This window comes from Melanotaenia boesemani, chromosome 14, assembly GCF_017639745.1.
Source record: "Melanotaenia boesemani isolate fMelBoe1 chromosome 14, fMelBoe1.pri, whole genome shotgun sequence".
NCBI lineage: Eukaryota > Metazoa > Chordata > Actinopteri > Atheriniformes > Melanotaeniidae > Melanotaenia > Melanotaenia boesemani.
The window spans coordinates 35,091,058-35,111,090 of record NC_055695.1 but is presented as its reverse complement, the minus strand read 5'-3'; the positions used below and the strand labels follow the sequence as shown (position 1 = coordinate 35,111,090).

Sequence of the window (20,033 nt, the reverse complement as noted above, 5' to 3'; positions counted from 1 at the left end):
AAAATGGGTCGATGCCAACAACTAAGGTTAAATGTTTATTTCTCGAGTCTTCATTAATGGAGATTAATATCTGAGTGTATGTCAGGATCAGCCAGCGGCAGCTGTGCTATGCACTTCTAATTTCAGTTGGTGCAGCGCAGATGTAAACATCTCCTGCTCTGACTGCAGCTGTAAGGAAAACACTCGCCAGATTTGTTCTAGTCACTTAAAAAAAGTGGGGCCTGAATGTTAAATATAGCAACAGACTCACTAAGATGGCAACGCTGCAGGTTAGCAGCTTTTTCTATACTTGCACAGGCTCCAATTTTACCAAACTTGCACATGGTATTTCGAGGCCAGGTAAACTATGTCTGTAAAACTATGACACGTGAAAGGAAAAAGTTGTTTATTGAACAAAATGTGACCATGTCCTCAGCGTCACCTGGCGCGCACCGGCGGGCGCTGGAAGGACAGCTCCAGGAGGAACACCCTGAGTGAATTACAGGACGAGCTGATGAGCGTAAGGCTGAGGGAGGCCGAGGCCCAGGCAGAGCTGAGGGAGACGCGACAGAGGATGCTGGAGCTGGAGACACAGGTCAGAATTCTTCCATCCAACCATCTATTTGCTGTAGATGCTTATCCAAGGAGGCTCGGGGGCGGTGCCAATCTCAGCGGCTGCCAGCTAAGGCAGGTATACCAAAAGGTTCATCACGGCAGAAATTTTATTATCACTGAATAATTGTACCTCCTCCATGGTTCAGCTCAGTGGTGGTGTACCACTCTATCCTCGACTCAGTCAATAACGTAACTTTACAATAATGTACTAAAGTTTCTGACATAATGTCGTATGTATTTTTTTCAATACTAGGCCAATAATGTAGCAACTTATTATGACATTATTGGGAAGTTATTGACTTTACTTAATGTAAACACAGTACTTTTCTAAATGGTGTTTAAAAGTGAATTAAAAAGCAGGAAACGTCTTGAGACAACAATAACTTGGCAAGTATCACACTGATGGCTACAGCTGTATAACTAAAGTTAATAATAATAATAATAATAATAATGATTGAGGCGGCAGGGCAGGTCGTCCAGTGATCAGACGGTTGGTAGTTTGATTCCTGCTCCTCCAGTCGATCTGTCGTTGTGTCTTTGGGCAAGACCTTCACCCTCCTTGCCTCCAGTGTCGGCTGTATGATGTGGTGGCCAGAGAAGCTGTATTCTGCCACGTCTCAGTCTGCCACAGGACAGCTGTGGCTACATGTAGCTTAGCATCACCAGGTATGAATAAATAATGGGTACAATGTCGAGCACTTTGGGTGCCTTGAAAAATGCTTTATACCATTCTGAGGTTTCTTCACTGATCACGTGACTTGCACGTTGGCAACATTCATGGGTAGCAAGAAGATAAACAGCAGGCGTCTTGCTACCAGCTCGGGTCTACAGCTAGCTTTTCACGTGAATACTAATACGTCTGTTGAGCCCTTGGATGTTTCAGTCCAGTAGTGGACGATCCAGTAATCCATCCTCCACCGTGGATCGCCACGGCGACTGGTGGACGATCCACTAATCCATCCTCCACCGTGGATCGCCACGGTGAGGGCAGGTTTCAGTGGTAATGAAAAGCTGGTCATGGATTTTCCTTTGTGGTCTCAATAAAGCAAACAGTCTTTAAACTGTAGTAATTGTCAGCAACATTAACTCCTAAATATCTCTAATCTACATCGTGGTAACGTTTCTGCATCTGCTGGTTTCTACTCAAGCTTTCGCATGAAGAGGAAAAAGTTTGGGGACCTTTCCACAGCTGAAGGTCTGATTCCCATCCTGCCACAAAATATTTATAAGCCTCTAATCTGACTTTATGCTTTATTTCTGCTCCTGTGAAGGACGACTGTCCATTGACCAGGTAGCTGTAAATGTAAATGAGGCAGCAATGTCTCCATCAGCAGGATGTTTTAGAATTTTTAACCAGGAATTTGGACAATCAGCATCAGTTAAATGCATATTTTTTTCTAAATATCCTGTATTGTAGTGCGATCCCTGATGAGGGACAGTTAACATAGCGGGAGCGGATCCCAGCTAGGTTTTTGCCACCCAACATGGCATTACCATAGATATCTACAGTAATACTAGATGCTTTATAGCGGAACGTCGAACGTCCTCACCGGCAGCCATCTTGCCACGGGCTTGCTTTCTCTGGGTTCTGTGGTATCTGAGGGAAGGTGAGGGATCTGCACAAACATAAATCCACATCCTCTTCAACCTTCGGTCTCTGGAACTGTCACTCTGCAGTGAACAAAACAGAATTGATCAGTTCATTGATAAATCTCTCAGACATTCAAGTCCTAGCCCTGACTGAGACCTGGATCCGTCCAGAAAACACAGCTAGACCAGCTGGACGAGGAGGTGGAACGGGCTTTCTTATTCCTAAAAAGTGGAACTTTACCTCTCCGTCCTATGGCTACATGCTCATCACTTGAGTATCACCATTAAAGGTCTCTACACCCATCACTGCATACGTTCTGGTCATTTACCGCCTCCGGGTGGCAGTATAGATGAGTTTGTCTCTGAAATGGACATGATTCTCTCTGACATGCCTGATGATGGCACACCACTAATTGTCATGGGAGACATGAACATTTACATTGGCAAACCACAGCAACTGACTTTCTGGCTCTCATCTACTCTTTCAATCTCAAACTGGTTCAGACTCCTCAAACACAAAGCTGGTAATACTCTTGACTTGGTCCTGACCAGAAACTGCTCCACAGCCAACCTGTCCGTCACCCTGCTGCACCTCTCAGACCACTTCCTGGTTAAATTCTCTGTCTTCCTTCCTCATGTCACTCAAGCGGCTCCAAAAATGGTGTCCTACCGCAGAAACTTGAGATCCCTCAGACCTACACAGCTGTCTGATGAGGTTTACTCTACCCTCCCTTCCCACTCAGACTTCTCCTTACAGTCTGTTAATGAGGCTACAGAAACACTCTGCTCCTCTCTCGCCTCCTCTCTGGACAAACTCTGTCCTCTGGTGTCCAAACCAGCCAGACAAAACCCTCCCAGTCCATGTCTCACAGAGGTTCTAAGGGAGCACAGAGCTGGACTCAGGGCTGCAGAAAGAAAGTGGTGAAAATCAAAACAGCACACTGACTTGTCTGAGTACCAGCAAAAACTTGAAATTTTCACATCCAGACTAAAGGCGGCCAAGATAGCCTTTTATCAGAACAAGATCCACAATGCTCCCAACACACGACATGTTCATGGTGTTTAACTCTCTTCTATCTCCACCACCTGCTCAGCCTCCCACTGTGCTGACTGCAGAAATGTTTGCTTCCTACTTCACTGAAAAGGTTGCTACCATCAGTAACCAATTCACTGAGCCGGACCAGCTCAGCCTTACCAAACCAGCTACTGGTGCCTCACTCTGCTCCTTCTGCTCTCTAAATGAGGACCAAGTCTCTAAACCTCTAGTCAACTCAAAACCCACAACCTGTCCTCTTGATCCTGTTCCCTCTGACATCCTGCAGAGCATTTTACCTACAATCAAACCTGCAGTAACCCATATTATCACCTCCTCTCTTAAATCCGGTGTCTTTCCTTCTGCCTTCAAGCAAGCTCGGGTTACCCGCTGCTGAAGAAACCCACACTCAACCCAGCCCAGGTTGGAAACTACCGGCCGGTCCCACTGCTTCCATTCATGTCTAAACTACTAGAGCGTGTCGTCTTCAGTCAGGTCTCACAGTTCCTCCAAGACAACAACCTGTTAGATCCATATCAGTCTGGCTATAGGCAAGGCTGCTCTAGTGAAACTGCTCTCCTATCAGTTACTGATTCCCTACGGGTTGCCAGATCCGCTGGTCAATCCTCAGTCCTTATACTGCTGGACCTATCTGCTGCCTTTGACACGGTCAACCATCATATACTGTTCTCCACACTCTCGGAGCTTGGCATCTCAGGATCTGTCTTCTCGTGGTTTACGTCCTACCTCACAGGAAGATCCTTCAAAGTATCTTGGTGAGGGGGCGTGTCCAGATCACATGGGCTGATAACAGGGGTGCCTCAGGGCTCGGTGCTTGGCCCTCTTCTCTTTTCACTATACACCTCCTCACTCTGTGCAGTCATTAACTCTCATGGTTTGTCCTACCACTGCTATGCAGATGACACTCAGCTTTTCCTTTCTTTCCCACCTGACGGCACAACCGTCTCCATGTGAATATCAGCATGTTGCTAATATCTCCGCATGGATGAAGGATTGCCACCTTCAGCTAAATCTGTCCAAGACCGAGCTTATTGTCTTTCCAGCCAGTCCTTCCTTACCGCCATAGATAAACGTGCAGCTTGACTCCATCACGTTTGGGCCTACGTCTTCTACCAGGAATCTTGGTGTCATGGTAGACAACCAGCTGACCTTTAAGGACCATGTTGCCTCGGTTGCTCGATCTTGCCGATTTGCTCTCTACAACATCAGGAGGATCAGACCCTACCTGACTGAACACACAGCCCAGCTCCTGGTCCAGGCTGTGGTCGATCTACCAACCTCCGTCTGATCCGCAGAGTCCTTATCCACTTTTAAAAGCAAGCTAAAGACTCAGTTGTTTAAGGAGCATTTCCACACTTAGTTTAACTCTTCTACTCAGAATGATTTAGAAAGATTTGTCCAGCTCTTTGGTTCAACCAGGTATGCCGCCCACTGAAGCATGCGAGGACTCCGGTTCTTTAAATACAGATGGTTTTCTTTATTGGCTTCTGATTAGCACTGCTAGCATCAGACCGTCACCACCGTAGAACTAAACACATGAAATAAACAACGAGTTTACAAACATACAGAGTGTAGAACAACAAATGAAGGTTACAAAATAATTGTACGAACCACTTTGCCCGCTCGTAGCTCCGAATGGGAGGGGATTGGTTAAACTTAGTCTTGCTTGACAATATAGTTAACATGCCCGCTAGCCCTTGGTCTCTCTGAGCTTACAGAATAGCATCCTGGTTAAAGGTAAGTAAACAGGAAGTCACCATGAGCTAATGTTAGCACAGTAATGAGATAAAGTGTGACATCTAGTGGACAAAAGCTGTCACAGCATTTACACCAGGTACTGAAGAAGCTGCTGCACTTATGCCCAAGATGATGTTGTTTAATGAAATCGTGATCTTGTATGTAAACAAAATGACTTACAAAAACAAAAAACAACAAAAAAAAACCCAAACACAAATACATATATATATATTTGTATGCATATATATATATATATATATATATATATATATATATATACATACATATATATATATAAATATATATGCACTACATGACAGCACCTGGTCCACCTGGACTCCAGCAGTCTGACTACCACTTAATGATGACATCCATCTTGTTTGAATTCTTGCTTGTGTTGTTCTTACTCTCAGAGGTAAGTTGCTTTTGGTTAAAAGCGTCTGCTAAACGACTGTAGAATAGAATGGAATAGAATAGAATCTTCTTATTTGGCTGAAATCCTGACAAATTTATAGACAGTTTGGTTTCTTACTGAAGTTATTAATGCGGCTATAATTCTGGATACTTGAACATGGTGAAAAAGCGACATAAACATGCAGCGTAGGTGTGTTCTCCATCAGAAAGCCCAGTAATGCAGAGCAGCAGAGCAGCTCATTCGCCAGACATCCACAGGTTCCAGCCAATCACAGCCCATCAGACTGCTGGAGGTCCTGTACCTAGTATGGGAGAGGTTCGGGTCGGAGGACGAGGTTTTGCTGGAGGAGCACATAGTACGGTGTAGACAGTCACCACCACACTGCTAGCATCAGCTGTTCCCTGGTTTAAGCTAAGGCTGCACCACATCACCAAGTGCAGCGCTTAATGAACTGTACCAAGCCGTCAGCGAACAACAGACAGCACACCCAGACGGCTTCACCATCCTCGCTGGAGATTTTAATCATGCTGATCCCAACACTGTCCTTCCAAAATGTCACCAGCATGTTGATTTCCCCACAAGGGGTTACAATATTCTGGACCTGGTCTACATGTAACACAAAGGGTCATATACAAAGCCACCCCTCCCCCAGATCCAACTCTCTGATCACCTCGCTCTTATGCTAATGTTAGCATAGAGGGAAAGTCATCAAACCAGCAGAAGCAGGTCAGAGTGTGGCCAGAGGAGGCCTCCTCTGCTCTTCAAGACTGCTTTGACACAACAGACTGGGAAATGTTTAAGCAGGCAGCCATTTGCAGCAACCATCCAGACACAGAGGAGCACACACACACACTGATCTCCTACATCACCAAGAGCATCGATGATGTGACCTACACAAAGAGCATCATCACACGCTAACCCGAAGCCATGGCTGACAGGGGACATCCACAGGCTGCTGAGGCCCAGAGACAATGCCTTCAGAGCCGGGATGAGTCCTGAGTCTGTCCCGGGCATCAAGAAAGCAAAACACAGAGGAAAACCTCCCACTTCAAAGACAGCAGAGACGTACAGAGCCTATGGCATCCAGGCCGTCACGGACCACAAGCCTGCCACAGAGCTGTGAGAGCAACACCTCTCTGCTCAACAAATACGTGGAGGTGCACATTAGTGAAGACCTCTCCAGGACCACCAACACTGCATCACTGGTAAGGAAAGCCCAGCGGCGCCTCTACTTCCTGCACTAACTCAAGCGGGCCAGAGCCCCGCCCCCATCATGACCACGTTCTACAGAGGAACCAATGAGAGCATTCTTTCCAGCTGCATCACTGTGTGGGCGGGAGCTGCATGACTACAACAGGAGAGCTCTGCAGCGCACAGCTGGAAGGATCATTGGTGCACCACCCACTTCCCTGAAGGACGTATACACCACCCGCCTACAGCTGGAAGGATCATTGGTGCACCACCCACCTCCCTGAAGGACGTATACACCACCCGCCTACAGCTGGAAGGATCATTGGTGCACCACCCACCTCCCTGAAGGACGTATACACCACCCGCCTACAGCTAGAAGGATCATTGGTGCACCACCCACCTCCCTGAAGGACTTACACACCACCCGCCTACAGCTGGAAGGATCATTGGTGCACCACCTCCCTCCCTGAAGGACATAAACACCACCCGCCTACAGTTGGAAGTACCATTGGTGCACCACCTCCCTCCCTGAAGGACATAAACACCACCCGCCTACAGTTGGAAGTACCATTGGTGCACCACCTCCCTCCCTGAAGGATGTATACACCACCCGTCTCACCCTCAAAGCCATCCCAGTGGCGAGAGATGCAAGCGGCCGTGCACACAATCTGTTCAGCCTCCTGCTCTCTGGTAGGAGGTCTAGAGCCTCCGTTCCCGAACCACCAGACTTACCAACAGCTTCATCCAACAGGCGGTCAGGATGCTGAAAACCACTCTGGTCTCTGAATCCCTCTGACACACTAATGACTGTACTACAGTACACCACTTTTACATACGACTCTTTGCTTGTACATAGTACCACAACTTTTACATACGACTCTTTCCTTCTACATAGTACCACAACTTATACATGCGACTCATTGCTTGTACGTAGTACCACAACTAATACATATGACTCTTTGCTTGTACATAGTTCCACAACTTTTACATACGACTATTTGTTTGTACAGAGTACCACAACTTTTACATACGACTCTTTCCTTCTACATAGTACCACAACTTTTACATACGACATACGGGACAGTGGTAATAATAGTCTCCATTCTGTTATATTTCTTGTACATGTGAAGAACTTGACAATAAAGCAATATATATGTATATATGTATATATCCATCCATCCATCCATCCATTTTCTTCCATTTATCCGGAGTCGGGTCACGGGGGCAGCTGCCTAAGCAGGGAAACCCAGACTTCCCTCTTCCCGGCCACATTCACCAGCTCATTGGGAGGGATCCCGAGGCGTTCCCAGGCCAGCTGAGAGATGTAGTCTGTCCAGCGTGTCCTGGGTCTGCCCCGGGGCCTCCTTCCGGTGGGACGTGCCCGGAACACCTCACCAGGGAGGCGTCCAGGAGGCATCCTAACCAGATGCCCGAGCCACCTCATCTGGCTCCTCTCGATGTGGAGGAGCAGCGGCTCTACTCTGAGCCCCTCCCGGATCACCGAGCTTCTCACCCTGTCTGTAAGGGAGAGCCCGGCCACCCTGCGGAGAAAACTCATTTCGGCCGCTTGTGTTTGTGATCTTGTTCTTTTGGTCACTACCCACAACTTGTGACCATAGGTGAGGGTAGAACGTAGATCGACGGGTAAATCGAGAGCTTTGCCTTTTGGCTCACCTCCCTCTTCACCACGACAGACCGATGCAGAGTCTGCATCCCTGCGGACACTGCACCAATCCACCTGTCGATCTCCCGCTCCATCCTTCCCTCACTCGTAAACAAGACCCCGAGATACGTAAACTCCTCCACTTGGGGCAGGACCCTATCGCAGACCCGGAGAGAGCACTCCACCCTTTTCCGGCTAAGGACCATGGTCTCGGACTTGGAGGTGCTGATTCTCATCCCAGCCGCTTCACACTTGGCTGCGAATCGCTCCAGTGAGAGCTGAAGATCACGGCCCGATGAAGCCAACAGAACCACGTCATCTGCAAAGAGCAGAGACCCAATCCTGAGGCCACCGAACCGGATCCCCTCCAAACCTTGGCTGTGCCTAGAAATTCTGTCCATAAAAGTTATGAACAGAATCGTGACAGAGGACAGTCTTGGCAGAGTCCAACCTGCACTGGAAATGATTCTGATTTACTGCCGGCAATGCGGACCAAGCTCTGACACCGGTCGTACAGGGACCGGACAGCTCTTACAAGCGAGTCTGGCACTCCATACTCCCGGAGTACCCCCCACAGGAGTCCCCAGGGAACACGGTCGAATGCCTTCTCCAAATCCACAAAACACATGTAGATTGGTTGGGCAAACTCCCATGCCCCCTCAAAGACCCCAAAGATGGTGTAGAACTAGTCCACTGTTCCACGACCGGGACGAAAACCACACTGCTCCTCCTCAATCCGAGGTTCGACTATCTGACGGACCCTCCTCTCCAGCACCCCTGAATAGACCTTAGGCTGAGGAGTGTGATCCCCCTGTAGTTGGAGCACACCCTCCAGTCCCCCTTTTTGAAGAGGGGGACCACCACCCTAGTCTGCCAGTCCAGGGGGACTGTCCCCAATGTCCATGCGATGCTGCAGAGGCGTGTCAACCAAGACAGTCCTACAGCATCCAGAGCCTTAAGGAACTCTGGGCGGACCTCATCCACCCCCGGGGCCTTGCCACCAAGGAGCTTTTTAACCACCTCAGTGACCGCAGCCCCAGAGATAGGCGAGCCAGCACCAGCTACCCCAGACTCTGCTTCCTCATCAGAAGACGTGTTGGTGGGATTGAGGAGGTCTTCGAAGTATTCCCTCCACTGCCTCACAACGTCTCGAGTCGAGGTCAGCAGCCTCCCATCCCCACTGTACACAGTGTTGACGGAGCACTGCTTTCCCCTCCTGAGCCGCTGGATGGTGGACCAGAATCTCCTCAAAGTCGTCCGGAAGTCATTCTCCATGGCCTCTCCAAACTCCTCCCATGCCCGAGTTTTTGCCTTAGCGACTGCCGATGCTGCGCTCCGCTTAGCCGGCCGATACCCATTAGCTGCCTCTGGAGTCCCACAGGCCAAAAAGGCCCGATAGGACTCCTTCTTCAGCTTGACGGCATCCCTTACTGCCGGTGTCCACCAACGAGTTTGGGGGTTACCGCCACGACAGGCACCGACGACCTTACGGCCACAGCTGCCCCTGGCCGCCTCGACAATAGAGGCACAGAACACAGCCCATTCGGACTCAATGTCCCCCACCTCACCCGGGACATGGTTGAAGCTCTGCCGGAGATGGGAGTTGAAACTCTTTCTGACAAGGGACTCTGCCAGATGTTCCCAGCAGACCCTCAAAACACACTTGGGTCTGCCAGGCCTGACCGGCATCCTCCCCCACCATCTGAGCCAACTCACCACCAGGTGGTGATCAGTTGACAGCTCCGCCCCTCTCTTCACCTTAGTGTCCAGGACATGCGGCCGCAAGTCCGACGACACGACTACAAAGTCGATCATCGAGCTGCGGCCTAGAGTGTCCTGGTGCCAAGTGCACATGTGGACACTCTTATCTCTGAACAAGGTGTTCATTATGGACAATCCATGACGAGCACAGAAGTCCAACAACAAAACACCACTCGGATTCAGATCAGGGGGGCCACTCCTCCCAATCACACCCCTCCAGGTCTCGAGGGAGTCCCCAGAAGGAGTGCTCACAATGCACCCAACCCCTATGGCCCCTCCTGCAGGTGGTGAGCCCACGGGAGGAGAGGCCCATGTCTCTCTTTCGGGCTGAGCCCGACCGGGCCCCGTGAGCAAAGGCCCGGCCACCAGGCGCTGGCCTCCGTGCCCCACCTCCAGGCCTGGCTCCAGAGGGGGGCCCCGGTGACCCACGTCCAGGCAAGGGAAACCTTGGTCCTTGTTTTTTCATCATCATAAGGGTCATCTGAGCCTCTCTTCGTCTGGTCCCTCCCCCAGACACCCGTTTGCCATGGGTGACCCTACCAGGGGCACGAGCCCCCGACAACATAGCTGCTAGGATCGTCAGGATGCACAAACTCCTCCACCACGATAAGGTGGCGGCTCATGGAGGAGTATGTATATATATACATATATATATATACATACATATATGTATGTATGTATATATAATTATTCATTATCCTGATTCATAAACAATATTCATAAGTATGCATTGTCATAGCTACTTCTCTGGCATTTATAACAAACCAAACTCAAAAAAATCACTATACAATTGAGCAAGTTCTGATATTTATAAAGTGCATGCACCATTAAAAGAATGTAATGAGCGAGCTGACTGTGGCAAGATGGCCGCCAGTGTGGATGGGTCATCTAGCCTTTATTGTAGATATCTATGGCCTGAACAAACTGTTTTGTCACTGAGAATGTTCTATAGAAAATGTAATTATTATTATTATTATTATTATTATTATTATTATTACTATTATTACTATTATTAATGATTGATATGATTGACATTAATAATAATTATAATGATTAGTATCATTATTAATATTATCATTATATGAGCTGTTATGAAAATTGTGCATGAACTTGTGGTGTGTTGTGGTAAATCCACTTTTCAAAGTAACATTTCATTGTGAGGGGGGCGTGAGAAGCCTGTAATGTCGCAGAGAGCCTTTAGAGGGCAGCAGGAATCTGTTTCCTACCACTCACTGAAGTAATGCAGCCAGACTTCCTCAGTTCTTTCTGTATCATGTGGAAATTAAAATCTGAGGTTATTTTCTTTATTTGTTCATGTAGAATCAGATTCACAGCAACCAGCTACGGCGGGCAGAGCAGGAGAATCGCTGTCTGCAGGAGCGTATGCAGAATGTGACCTTGCAAAACAAAGACCTGCATGTGCAGCTGCAGGAGATCAAGCGGAGGCAAGCTGAGATTGAATGCAAGGTATGAATGGCTGATCTGCACCACTGCAGTGTGAACACATAATCTGCAAAGGAAAACTAAAAGTTGAGGTCTGAGAGTTTGTTTGTGTTCTGCAGAGCAAAGAAGAGGTGATGGCCGTGAGGCTACGGGAAGCTGACAACATTGCTGCCATGGCAGAGCTTCAGCAGCAGATCTCAGAGCTGGAGATTCAGGTAAAGTCCCAACTCTCACTCCTTCCTCTGCATCAAATGTTTCCTTAACTCCCTCACAAACCACAACACACATATCAGAACTTTTTCATCCACAAAGGGAAACGTACCTTGCAGCAAAAATAGCAGTGACAGAACTCCTGACGGGTGATGTTTCTGGATGTCACTGACTGGAACGGACATAATGAGGGAAACGGGACTATCCAGAATCCTGTCCAAATATGATCTCACTTGTGGTTTTCAGTTAACATAGCAACCCTACTGTCAATCAAAGTAAGCAAGTCTGGAGGAATGTGTGTGTGTAAACACAACCAAACATTCTCTGGAGGGGAGAAATGTCTGGTGGTGAAATGTGGGAGAACTTAATAAAAGTTCTGATGGAAATCTGATCAACCCAAGAATGTTGTCTGATACAGCTCCATGTTTTACTCTGATGGAAACACAAGTTTTAACCAATCAGTTTCCTCTACATGTCCCTACGCGGGCCGCAGTGCCTATATTGTCTGCTCCTCGGCTATATTGTTAGCTCCACGGCTATATTGTCTGCTCCACAGCTATATTGTCTGCTCCACGGCTATATTGTCTGCTCCACAACTATATTGTCTGCTCCTCGGCTATATTGTTAGCTCCACGGCTATATTGTCTGCTCCACGGCTATATTGTCTGCTCCACGGCTATATTGTTAGCTCCACGGCTATATTGTCTGCTCCACAACTATATTGTAAGCTCCACGGCTATTATTATTAATATTATTAGTGCCATGTTTATATTCTTAGCTGCACAGCTAAAATGTTAACACCACAGCTATATTGTTAGCTTCACGGCTATATTGTTAGCCCCACAGTTATATTGTTAGCTTCACAGCTAAATTGTCTGCTCCACGGCTATATTTTTAGCCCCACGGCTATATTGTCAATGCCATGGCTATTTTAAATTGTTTCAGGGACAGCATCAAAATGTGTTAAAAGAAACGACCTCCAGAAGCTACTCTGCTCAGACATTCAGACATCTGCACTGCACATGAACACATCATGGAGTCCATTGAGAGGAAAGGTCACTGCATATAAGTTGCTTTAGATTGATGGAGTACGTGCACAGTAAACACCAAGCGCATGTATGTGATACGAGCAAGGAAACTAGTACCTGCGAGTGAAAACACACATCATGAGGAGTAATTTCTGCACTGCAAGGGAATAACAGAGTATTAGCAAGCAGAGAAATTTTGTAGTGGAAACACTGCCAGTAGATGAATCAGTTTTCTTCTTGTTTTGGTTGTCTCATCTTCTCCTTCAGTAATTTATGGTGCAGTGCATCCTCTGGTGTAAACAGGAACATGTTATTTAGAAGGTCCAATTCTTTTGACTCGTGCAGCGTGAATACAATCTCAGTCCAGAATAATATGCCACCCAATGCAGGCCAGCACCCACCCTGATGCCTAATTCAGGCATCCTGGGGACTGGGGCACCACCAACCGCACTCGCATGCTGTGTTCACAAGCAGATGTCTGACGGCAGAGTAGCTACCAGTGCTGCGCTTCTGGAGGCGGCAATGGTGGTTCTATTAAGACATACTGATGTTGTCCATGAAACGCTTTAATTCTCAGCATTTTGAAGGCATGGTGCTAACAAAATACTGGCTGGATAGGTCAGTTGGCAGAGCATTAGTCTTCAGTAACTGTTGACTACTCTGAGACTCATTTATTACATTTATGAATAAGGTAGAAAAAAGTTCAGACTTTAGCACAAAAGTATCCATGGTTTATTTTATCAACCAAAGTTTATTTCTATAGCACCTTACGCTGGCACTCAGGCTGACCAAGGACAAGTACAGATGCTAATTAAAATACAGGGAATACAGTAGGAATGGGTAAAAGCACAAAACTGATTAAAACTGATAACATGGAGAGAACTAAAAGTACAAAACACATTAAAACAGATCTTGAACAGAGACAGATCAGTTTGGGTGCGGAGCTCGTGGGAAAGATTTTTCCACCATGTCGGAAAAGGACCGATTCGCCATCGCTTCACCTGGACCGAGGCCCTTCTACCAGATCCTGACCAGCAGAACGTAGAGCCCTGCTGGGCTGGTGGACTGTCAACAGTTCTGGTAAGTCAGGGGGAGCAAAGCCATTTAGCACTTTAATAACAAACAGCAACAGTTTCTGCTGGATCCTGACCTGAACCCGGAGCCAGAGCAAAGCCACCAGGATAGGAGGGATGGGTTCCTGCTGCCGAGTGCTGGTTAGGAGACGAGGACGCTTTCTTTGGTTAATCAGTAACAGAGTAAAATCTATGAAAGAGAATGTTTAGTTATCACATGAAGTCTGCAAACACGACATCGGCATGTTGGATTTAATGTTTCTGTGTTTGGGTGTCAGACCAACCAACAGAAATGCTGCAGGTTTGGTTTTGAGTTTAAGATGTTTCAGATGGCCAAAAGTGGAGGCCCAAACTATTTATAAGTATGACACCCACAAGAAAAAAGAAAAAAATCAGCCCCGGTTCGCCTCCTTCACCTCAGCTGCACCATGTGGTCTGAGGTTTGGTTGCTAAGTGGTGGAGCAAAACCATGCAGCAGCTAAATCCACCGCCACCCTCCTTTTCATGCTCAGCTCCGTCACACAGCAACCTTTCACTTATTCACATCTTCATCTGTCTTTACCGCTTTCTGAAGCCTTGTTCCTGTCTGATGGACAAATTTTAAATCAATGTGCACGTTTTGGCTTCTTGGTCTGTGGTTTGGTGATTTTTTCTGTAACTAGTGGGAAACATGCAAGTTCAGAGAAAATGTTTTGGCTTCCTCTTCAGAGATGGTGATGCACGTCGCTGATGGTTCGCAGCTCTGAGTGAAGGTCGGGCTCTGATCACAGCGGCAGAGATTGAAGGAACATTGTGTGATATGATGGAAAACTGAAACTAAGATGTCTACAGAGGTTTGGCCTCTGTTAGACTCCACAGTTCCACCGTCTCTTGGCATGATAGGAAGTGGTTTCTCATCTTGAAGCAGAGTTTCTACCAAAGGTGGCATGCATGGTTTATTTTGAGGTTTCTATGACATGCTCAGAGATTTGTGCTAAAAGTTTTAGCTGCTACACGCATTTATTATGTCGACATGAAAGGTTTCATGCTGTCATCACCTGAGTTGTTTTGTACTGATCGTATCAAATGTTTTTGTCACCAAGAAGGAATAAAATAAGTTTAACAGAAAATTTGGTCATAACAGAAAATGAATCATACATTTTCACACTACAGCTGTGAATTTTCACACTTCCCTCACAAACGTGTCTGCAGATTCGGAATAACCTGAACGTCACTGCCACAACAATGCTGATGTGTGTCAAGAGTCACAAGACGTTACTGAGCTGTTCTGTCACATTCTGCTTGCTTTCACGAGGACCAGGGTTGGACCAGCAGGGGGACATGAGGACACGATGAGGACCAGGGTTGGAGCAGCAGGGGGACATGAGGACACGATGAGGACCAGGGTTGGACCAGCAGGGGGACATGAGGACACGATGAGGACCAGGGTTGGAGCAGCAGGGGGACATGAGGACACGATGAGGACCAGGGTTGGAGCAGCAGGGGGACATGAGGACACGATGAGGACCAGGGTTGGAGCAGCAGGGGGACATGAGGACACGATGAGCACCAGGGTTGGAGCAGTGGGGGACACGATGAGGACCAGGGTTGGAGCAGCAGGGGGACATGAGGACACGATGAGGACCAGGGTTGGAGCAGCAGGGGGACATGAGGACACGATGAAGACCACAGTTGGACCAACAGGGGGACATGAGGACACGATGAGGACCAGGGTTGGAGCAGCAGGAGGACACGATGAGGACCAGGGTTGGACCAGCAGGGGGACATGAGGACACGATGAGGACCAGGGTTGGAGCAGCAGGGGGACATGAGGACACGATGAGGACCAGGGTTGGAGCAGCAGGGGGACATGAGGACACGATGAGGACCAGGGTTGGAGCAGCAGGGGGACATGAGGACACGATGAGGACACGATGAGGACCAGGGTTGGAGCAGCAGGGGGACATGAGGACACGATGAAGACCACAGTTGGACCAACAGGGGGACATGAGGACACGATGAGGACCAGGGTTGGAGCAGCAGGAGGACACGATGAGGACCAGGGTTGGACCAGCAGGGGGACATGAGGACACGATGAGGACCAGGGTTGGAGCAGCAGGGGGACATTAGGACACGATGAGGACCAGGGTTGGAGCAGCAGGGGGACATGAGGACACGATGAGGACCAGGGTTGGAGCAGCAGGGGGACATGAGGACACGATGAGGACCAGGGTTGGAGCAGCAGGGGGACATGAGGACACGAAGAGGACCAGGGTTGGACCAGCAGGGGGACATGAGGACACGATGAAGACCAGCGTTGGACCAGCAGGGGGACATGAGGACACGATGAGGACCAGGGTTGGACCAGCAGGGGGACATGAGGACACGATGAGCACCAGGGTTGGAGCAGTGGGGGACACGATGAGGACCAGGGTTGGAGCAGTGGGGGACACGATGAGGACCAGAGTTGGAGCAGCAGGGGGACATGAGGACACGATGAGGACCAGGGTTGGAGCAGCAGGGGGACATGAGGACACGATGAGGACCAGGGTTTTAACAGCAGGGGGACATGAGGACACAATGAAGACCACAGTTGGACCAGCAGGGGGACATGAGGACACGATGAGGACCAGGGTTGGAGCAGCAGGAGGACACGATGAGGACCAGGGTTGGAGCAGCAGGAGGACACGATGAGGACCAGGGTTGGAGCAGCAGGGGGACATGAGGACACGATGAGGACCAGGGTTGGAGCAGCAGGGGGACATGAGGACACGATGAGGACCAGGGTTGGAGCAGCAGGGGGACATGAGGACACGAAGAGGACCAGGGGGACATTAGGACACGATGAAGACCACAGTTGGACCAGCAGGGGGACATGAGGACACGATGAGGACCAGGGTTGGAGCAGCAGGAGGACACGATGAGGACCAGGGTTGGAGCAGCAGGAGGACACGATGAGGACCAGGGTTGGAGCAGCAGGGGGACATGAGGACACGATGAGGACCAGGGTTGGAGCAGCAGGGGGACATGAGGACACGATGAGGACCAGGGTTGGAGCAGCAGGGGGACATGAGGACACGATGAGGACCAGGGTTGGAGCAGCAGGGGGACATGAGGACACGAAGAGGACCAGGGGGACATTAGGACACGATGAAGACCAGCGTTGGACCAGCAGGGGGACATGAGGACACGATGAGGACCAGGGTTGGACCAGCAGGGGGACATGAGGACATGATGAGGAGCAGGGTTGGACCAGCAGGGGGACATGAGGACACGATGAAGACCAGCGTTGGACCAGCAGGGGGACATGAGGACACGATGAGGACCAGGGCTGGAGCAGTGGGGGACACGATGGGGACCAGGGTTGGAGCAGCAGGGGGACATGAGGACATGATGAGGACCAGGGTTGGAGCAGTGGGGGACACGATGAGGACCATGGTTGGACATCTGTGGCTACGGCCGACACCTGCTGCTTCACCCAGCTGAACACCAGGAAGTCTCATTAACTGTTATTTCTCTTCTAAACCTCAACAACAACTGATACTCGGAGTGTCGTTTGTCCTTAAAAAGACGAAGTCCACCAGGACCTCAAACGTCAGCCCGTTCTCACCACAGGAATGAAAACTCTGTCTGTATTTTGGTGTGTTGGCCAGCCGGTGAAGACTCAGCCTCACCTGTTTACCTAAAGCTTCCTGGCCTTGTGAAAGCTTCAGATTGTGTTTGTGTCTAAGTGGCTGCAGGTGTCTTCACCGCGGCCGGTATCACGTTTAACTGTTGGAGCTGGCAGCCAGCCTCGTCCCCAGGGCCCCAGGAGGAAACCAAGCACAAATGATGGTGTTTTGTTTTCCCCCACATCTGTGACTTTGGTCGGCCGCCACACACAGTTCTATTCCCAGCTGAAGACAATGCTGTGTTTCACTGCTGTCTGTAACAAACACGGCAACGGTCTGCTGTTTCTGTTTGACTGATGCCTGATCGCATGTCTGACAGTAACGTCTGATCTCCTCACAGAAAGAAGAAGGAAAGGTCCAAGGCCAGCTGAACCACACCGATTCGAGCCAGTACATCCGCGACCTCAAAGATCAGATAGCAGAGCTAAAACATGAGGTGAGGCATCAAACAAGAGCCAACACTAATCACATTCACGTATGTACTTTTATCTGGCAAAATTTAGATTTTATTGCTGCCTGTGATGTAGCATTTCACAACATTTCCTCAGATTTTGCTTTGAGCTTTACAGATTAGTTGAAGTGTTAACTACACCCAAAGACTTCCTGTGCGGAGATGACACTGCACACCTCCTGCAGAGGCCTACTTAGGTCTAACCTACACATTTTTCTGCAATGCGACTTGCCAAACATCTTACAGTGTAGAAACAAGACACACTGAACACAGAAATAACTCAATATACTTACACTGAAGATGCCACCAGTAATAAACGTAGCTGACGAGTGAAAGGTGAACGCATTTCCTTTCAGTCTTCAGACATTTCCCTTTATTCTACTTTCAGTCCTGTCTGAAAAAAAATCAAGCTGCAGTCTTCTTGTCTGAACACAGACCTGCTAGGAATCAGACTTTCTACTCCCTGACTCGTATTAATTAAAACTTTCAGTTTTCATTTTGACTCCAGTCTGTCAGATTTATTTGATTAAATCAGTTTCCTAGCATGACTGCAGTATTCATATTATAGAGTTCAGTGTTCTGACTTAAGTGTTCAGACTTTAAAGTTCACACTTCAGGATTCAGAGTTAAGTAAATCCTTAAGTTCAGAGGTTTTTTCTTTTTAATAATTCTCTTTAATGGGATTTGGTTTTCGTACAACAAGGCATGACGTGTACAGAATACCCGGCAAACTGAGAGCCAGTATGAGCTTTGTCTTTCATGCTGGAAACAACAACTAACTTAATTCAAGCTAAATGGCTTCTATAACTGAACCGTACTCACCCATTATCCCTCCCCACCCGCTGTGGAAAGAAAATTAAAAGGAACAAAAAAAACACTAAATCTGAAAGGAAACTGAAACAAATAATTAGAATCATTAGGGGGATGGAGAACAAGTGGAGGGGGGCTAATAACTCTAATCACTTTCTAAATAAATAATTGTTCTGTCTAGAGATTCTGTAAAGGCTGCCAGGTTTTCTTGAAAACATCACCTGAACCCACAAGTGAGAACCTGACCTTCTCAAGTGTAGTATGAGTTAGGACCTTGCTAAGCCAGCTATTGTGTGAACGGGGGGGAGAACATCTTTTCCACTTAAACAAGATAAGAAGTCTGGCTAGTAGAGTTGTAAAGGCCAATACACAAAACTTTGTCACAGGGAGATTGGATGTTGTAGGTAGGTGGAGGGGAACCAAACCGGGCCACAGAAGATCCAGGACTAAGACCTGTATCAAACACTATTGCGAGTGTATTAAAAATGTAGTGCCAAAAATCAGTAAGGCTTGGACAGGACCAGAAAACGTGTGTTTGATTAGCAGGTGATTGCTTTCACCTATTACAACTGCCATTAGTGCCTGGGCAGACCCTCGCCAGCCAGGCGTTTGTGTAATGCTCCCTAAAAAGAACATAACATTGTAAGAAGCCATGTCAGGCACACATGGAGGATGAGTTAACTAGCATCAGAATTTGGTCCCACTGGTTGTCTGGCATAGCACCCTTATGACGACCCAGGTTTCCCTTGCCTGTGGGGCACCGGGTCCCCCCTCTGGAACAAGGGTTGGAGGTGGGGCACGGAGGCAAGTGCTTGGTGGCTGGGCCTTTGCCCATGGGGCCCGATCGGGCTCAGCTCGAAAGGGTGACATTGGCCCCCCCGCCCATGGGCTCACCATGTGCAGGAGGGGCCATAGGGGTTGGGTGCTGTGTGAGCTGAGCAGCGGTCGACCCTTGCAATCTGATCCTCGGCTGCAAAATCTAGCTCTAGGGACATGGAATGTCTCTGGCGGGGAAGGAGCCTGAGCTGGTGCGCAAGGTTGAGCGGTTCCGGCTAGATATAGTTGGACTCACCTTGACGCACGGCTTGGGCTCTGGAACCACTGTCCTCGAGAGGGGCTGGACCCTCTTCCATTCTGGAGTTGCTCACGGTGAGAGGCACCGAGCAGGTGTGGGCATGCTCATTGCCCCCCGACTTGGCGCCTGTTTGTTGGGGTTTACCCTGATGGACGAAAGGGTAGCCTACCTCCGCCTTCAGGTTGGGGGACGGGTCCTGACTGTTTTTTGTGCTTATGCACCAAACAGCAGTTCAGAGTACCCACCCTTTTTGGAGTCCGCCCCAAAAGGGGGGGGGGGGATGTGTGT

The 20,033-nt window shown here is 48.7% G+C and overlaps 1 protein-coding gene across 5 annotated transcripts in view; it reads left to right on the top strand.

The window, feature by feature from the left end:
- evi5b (ecotropic viral integration site 5b) overlaps nt 1-20,033 on the top strand; it is a 97,987-nt gene that overhangs the window by 61,606 nt on the left and 16,348 nt on the right. For all 5 annotated transcript variants that reach the window (XM_042005498.1, XM_042005501.1, XM_042005500.1 and 2 more), the window contains 4 exons: nt 416-574; nt 11,326-11,472; nt 11,568-11,663; nt 17,750-17,845. In XM_042005498.1, the coding sequence (XP_041861432.1) occupies nt 416-574; nt 11,326-11,472; nt 11,568-11,663; nt 17,750-17,845 (498 nt within the window). The remainder of the gene's footprint in view (nt 1-415; nt 575-11,325; nt 11,473-11,567; nt 11,664-17,749; nt 17,846-20,033) is intronic.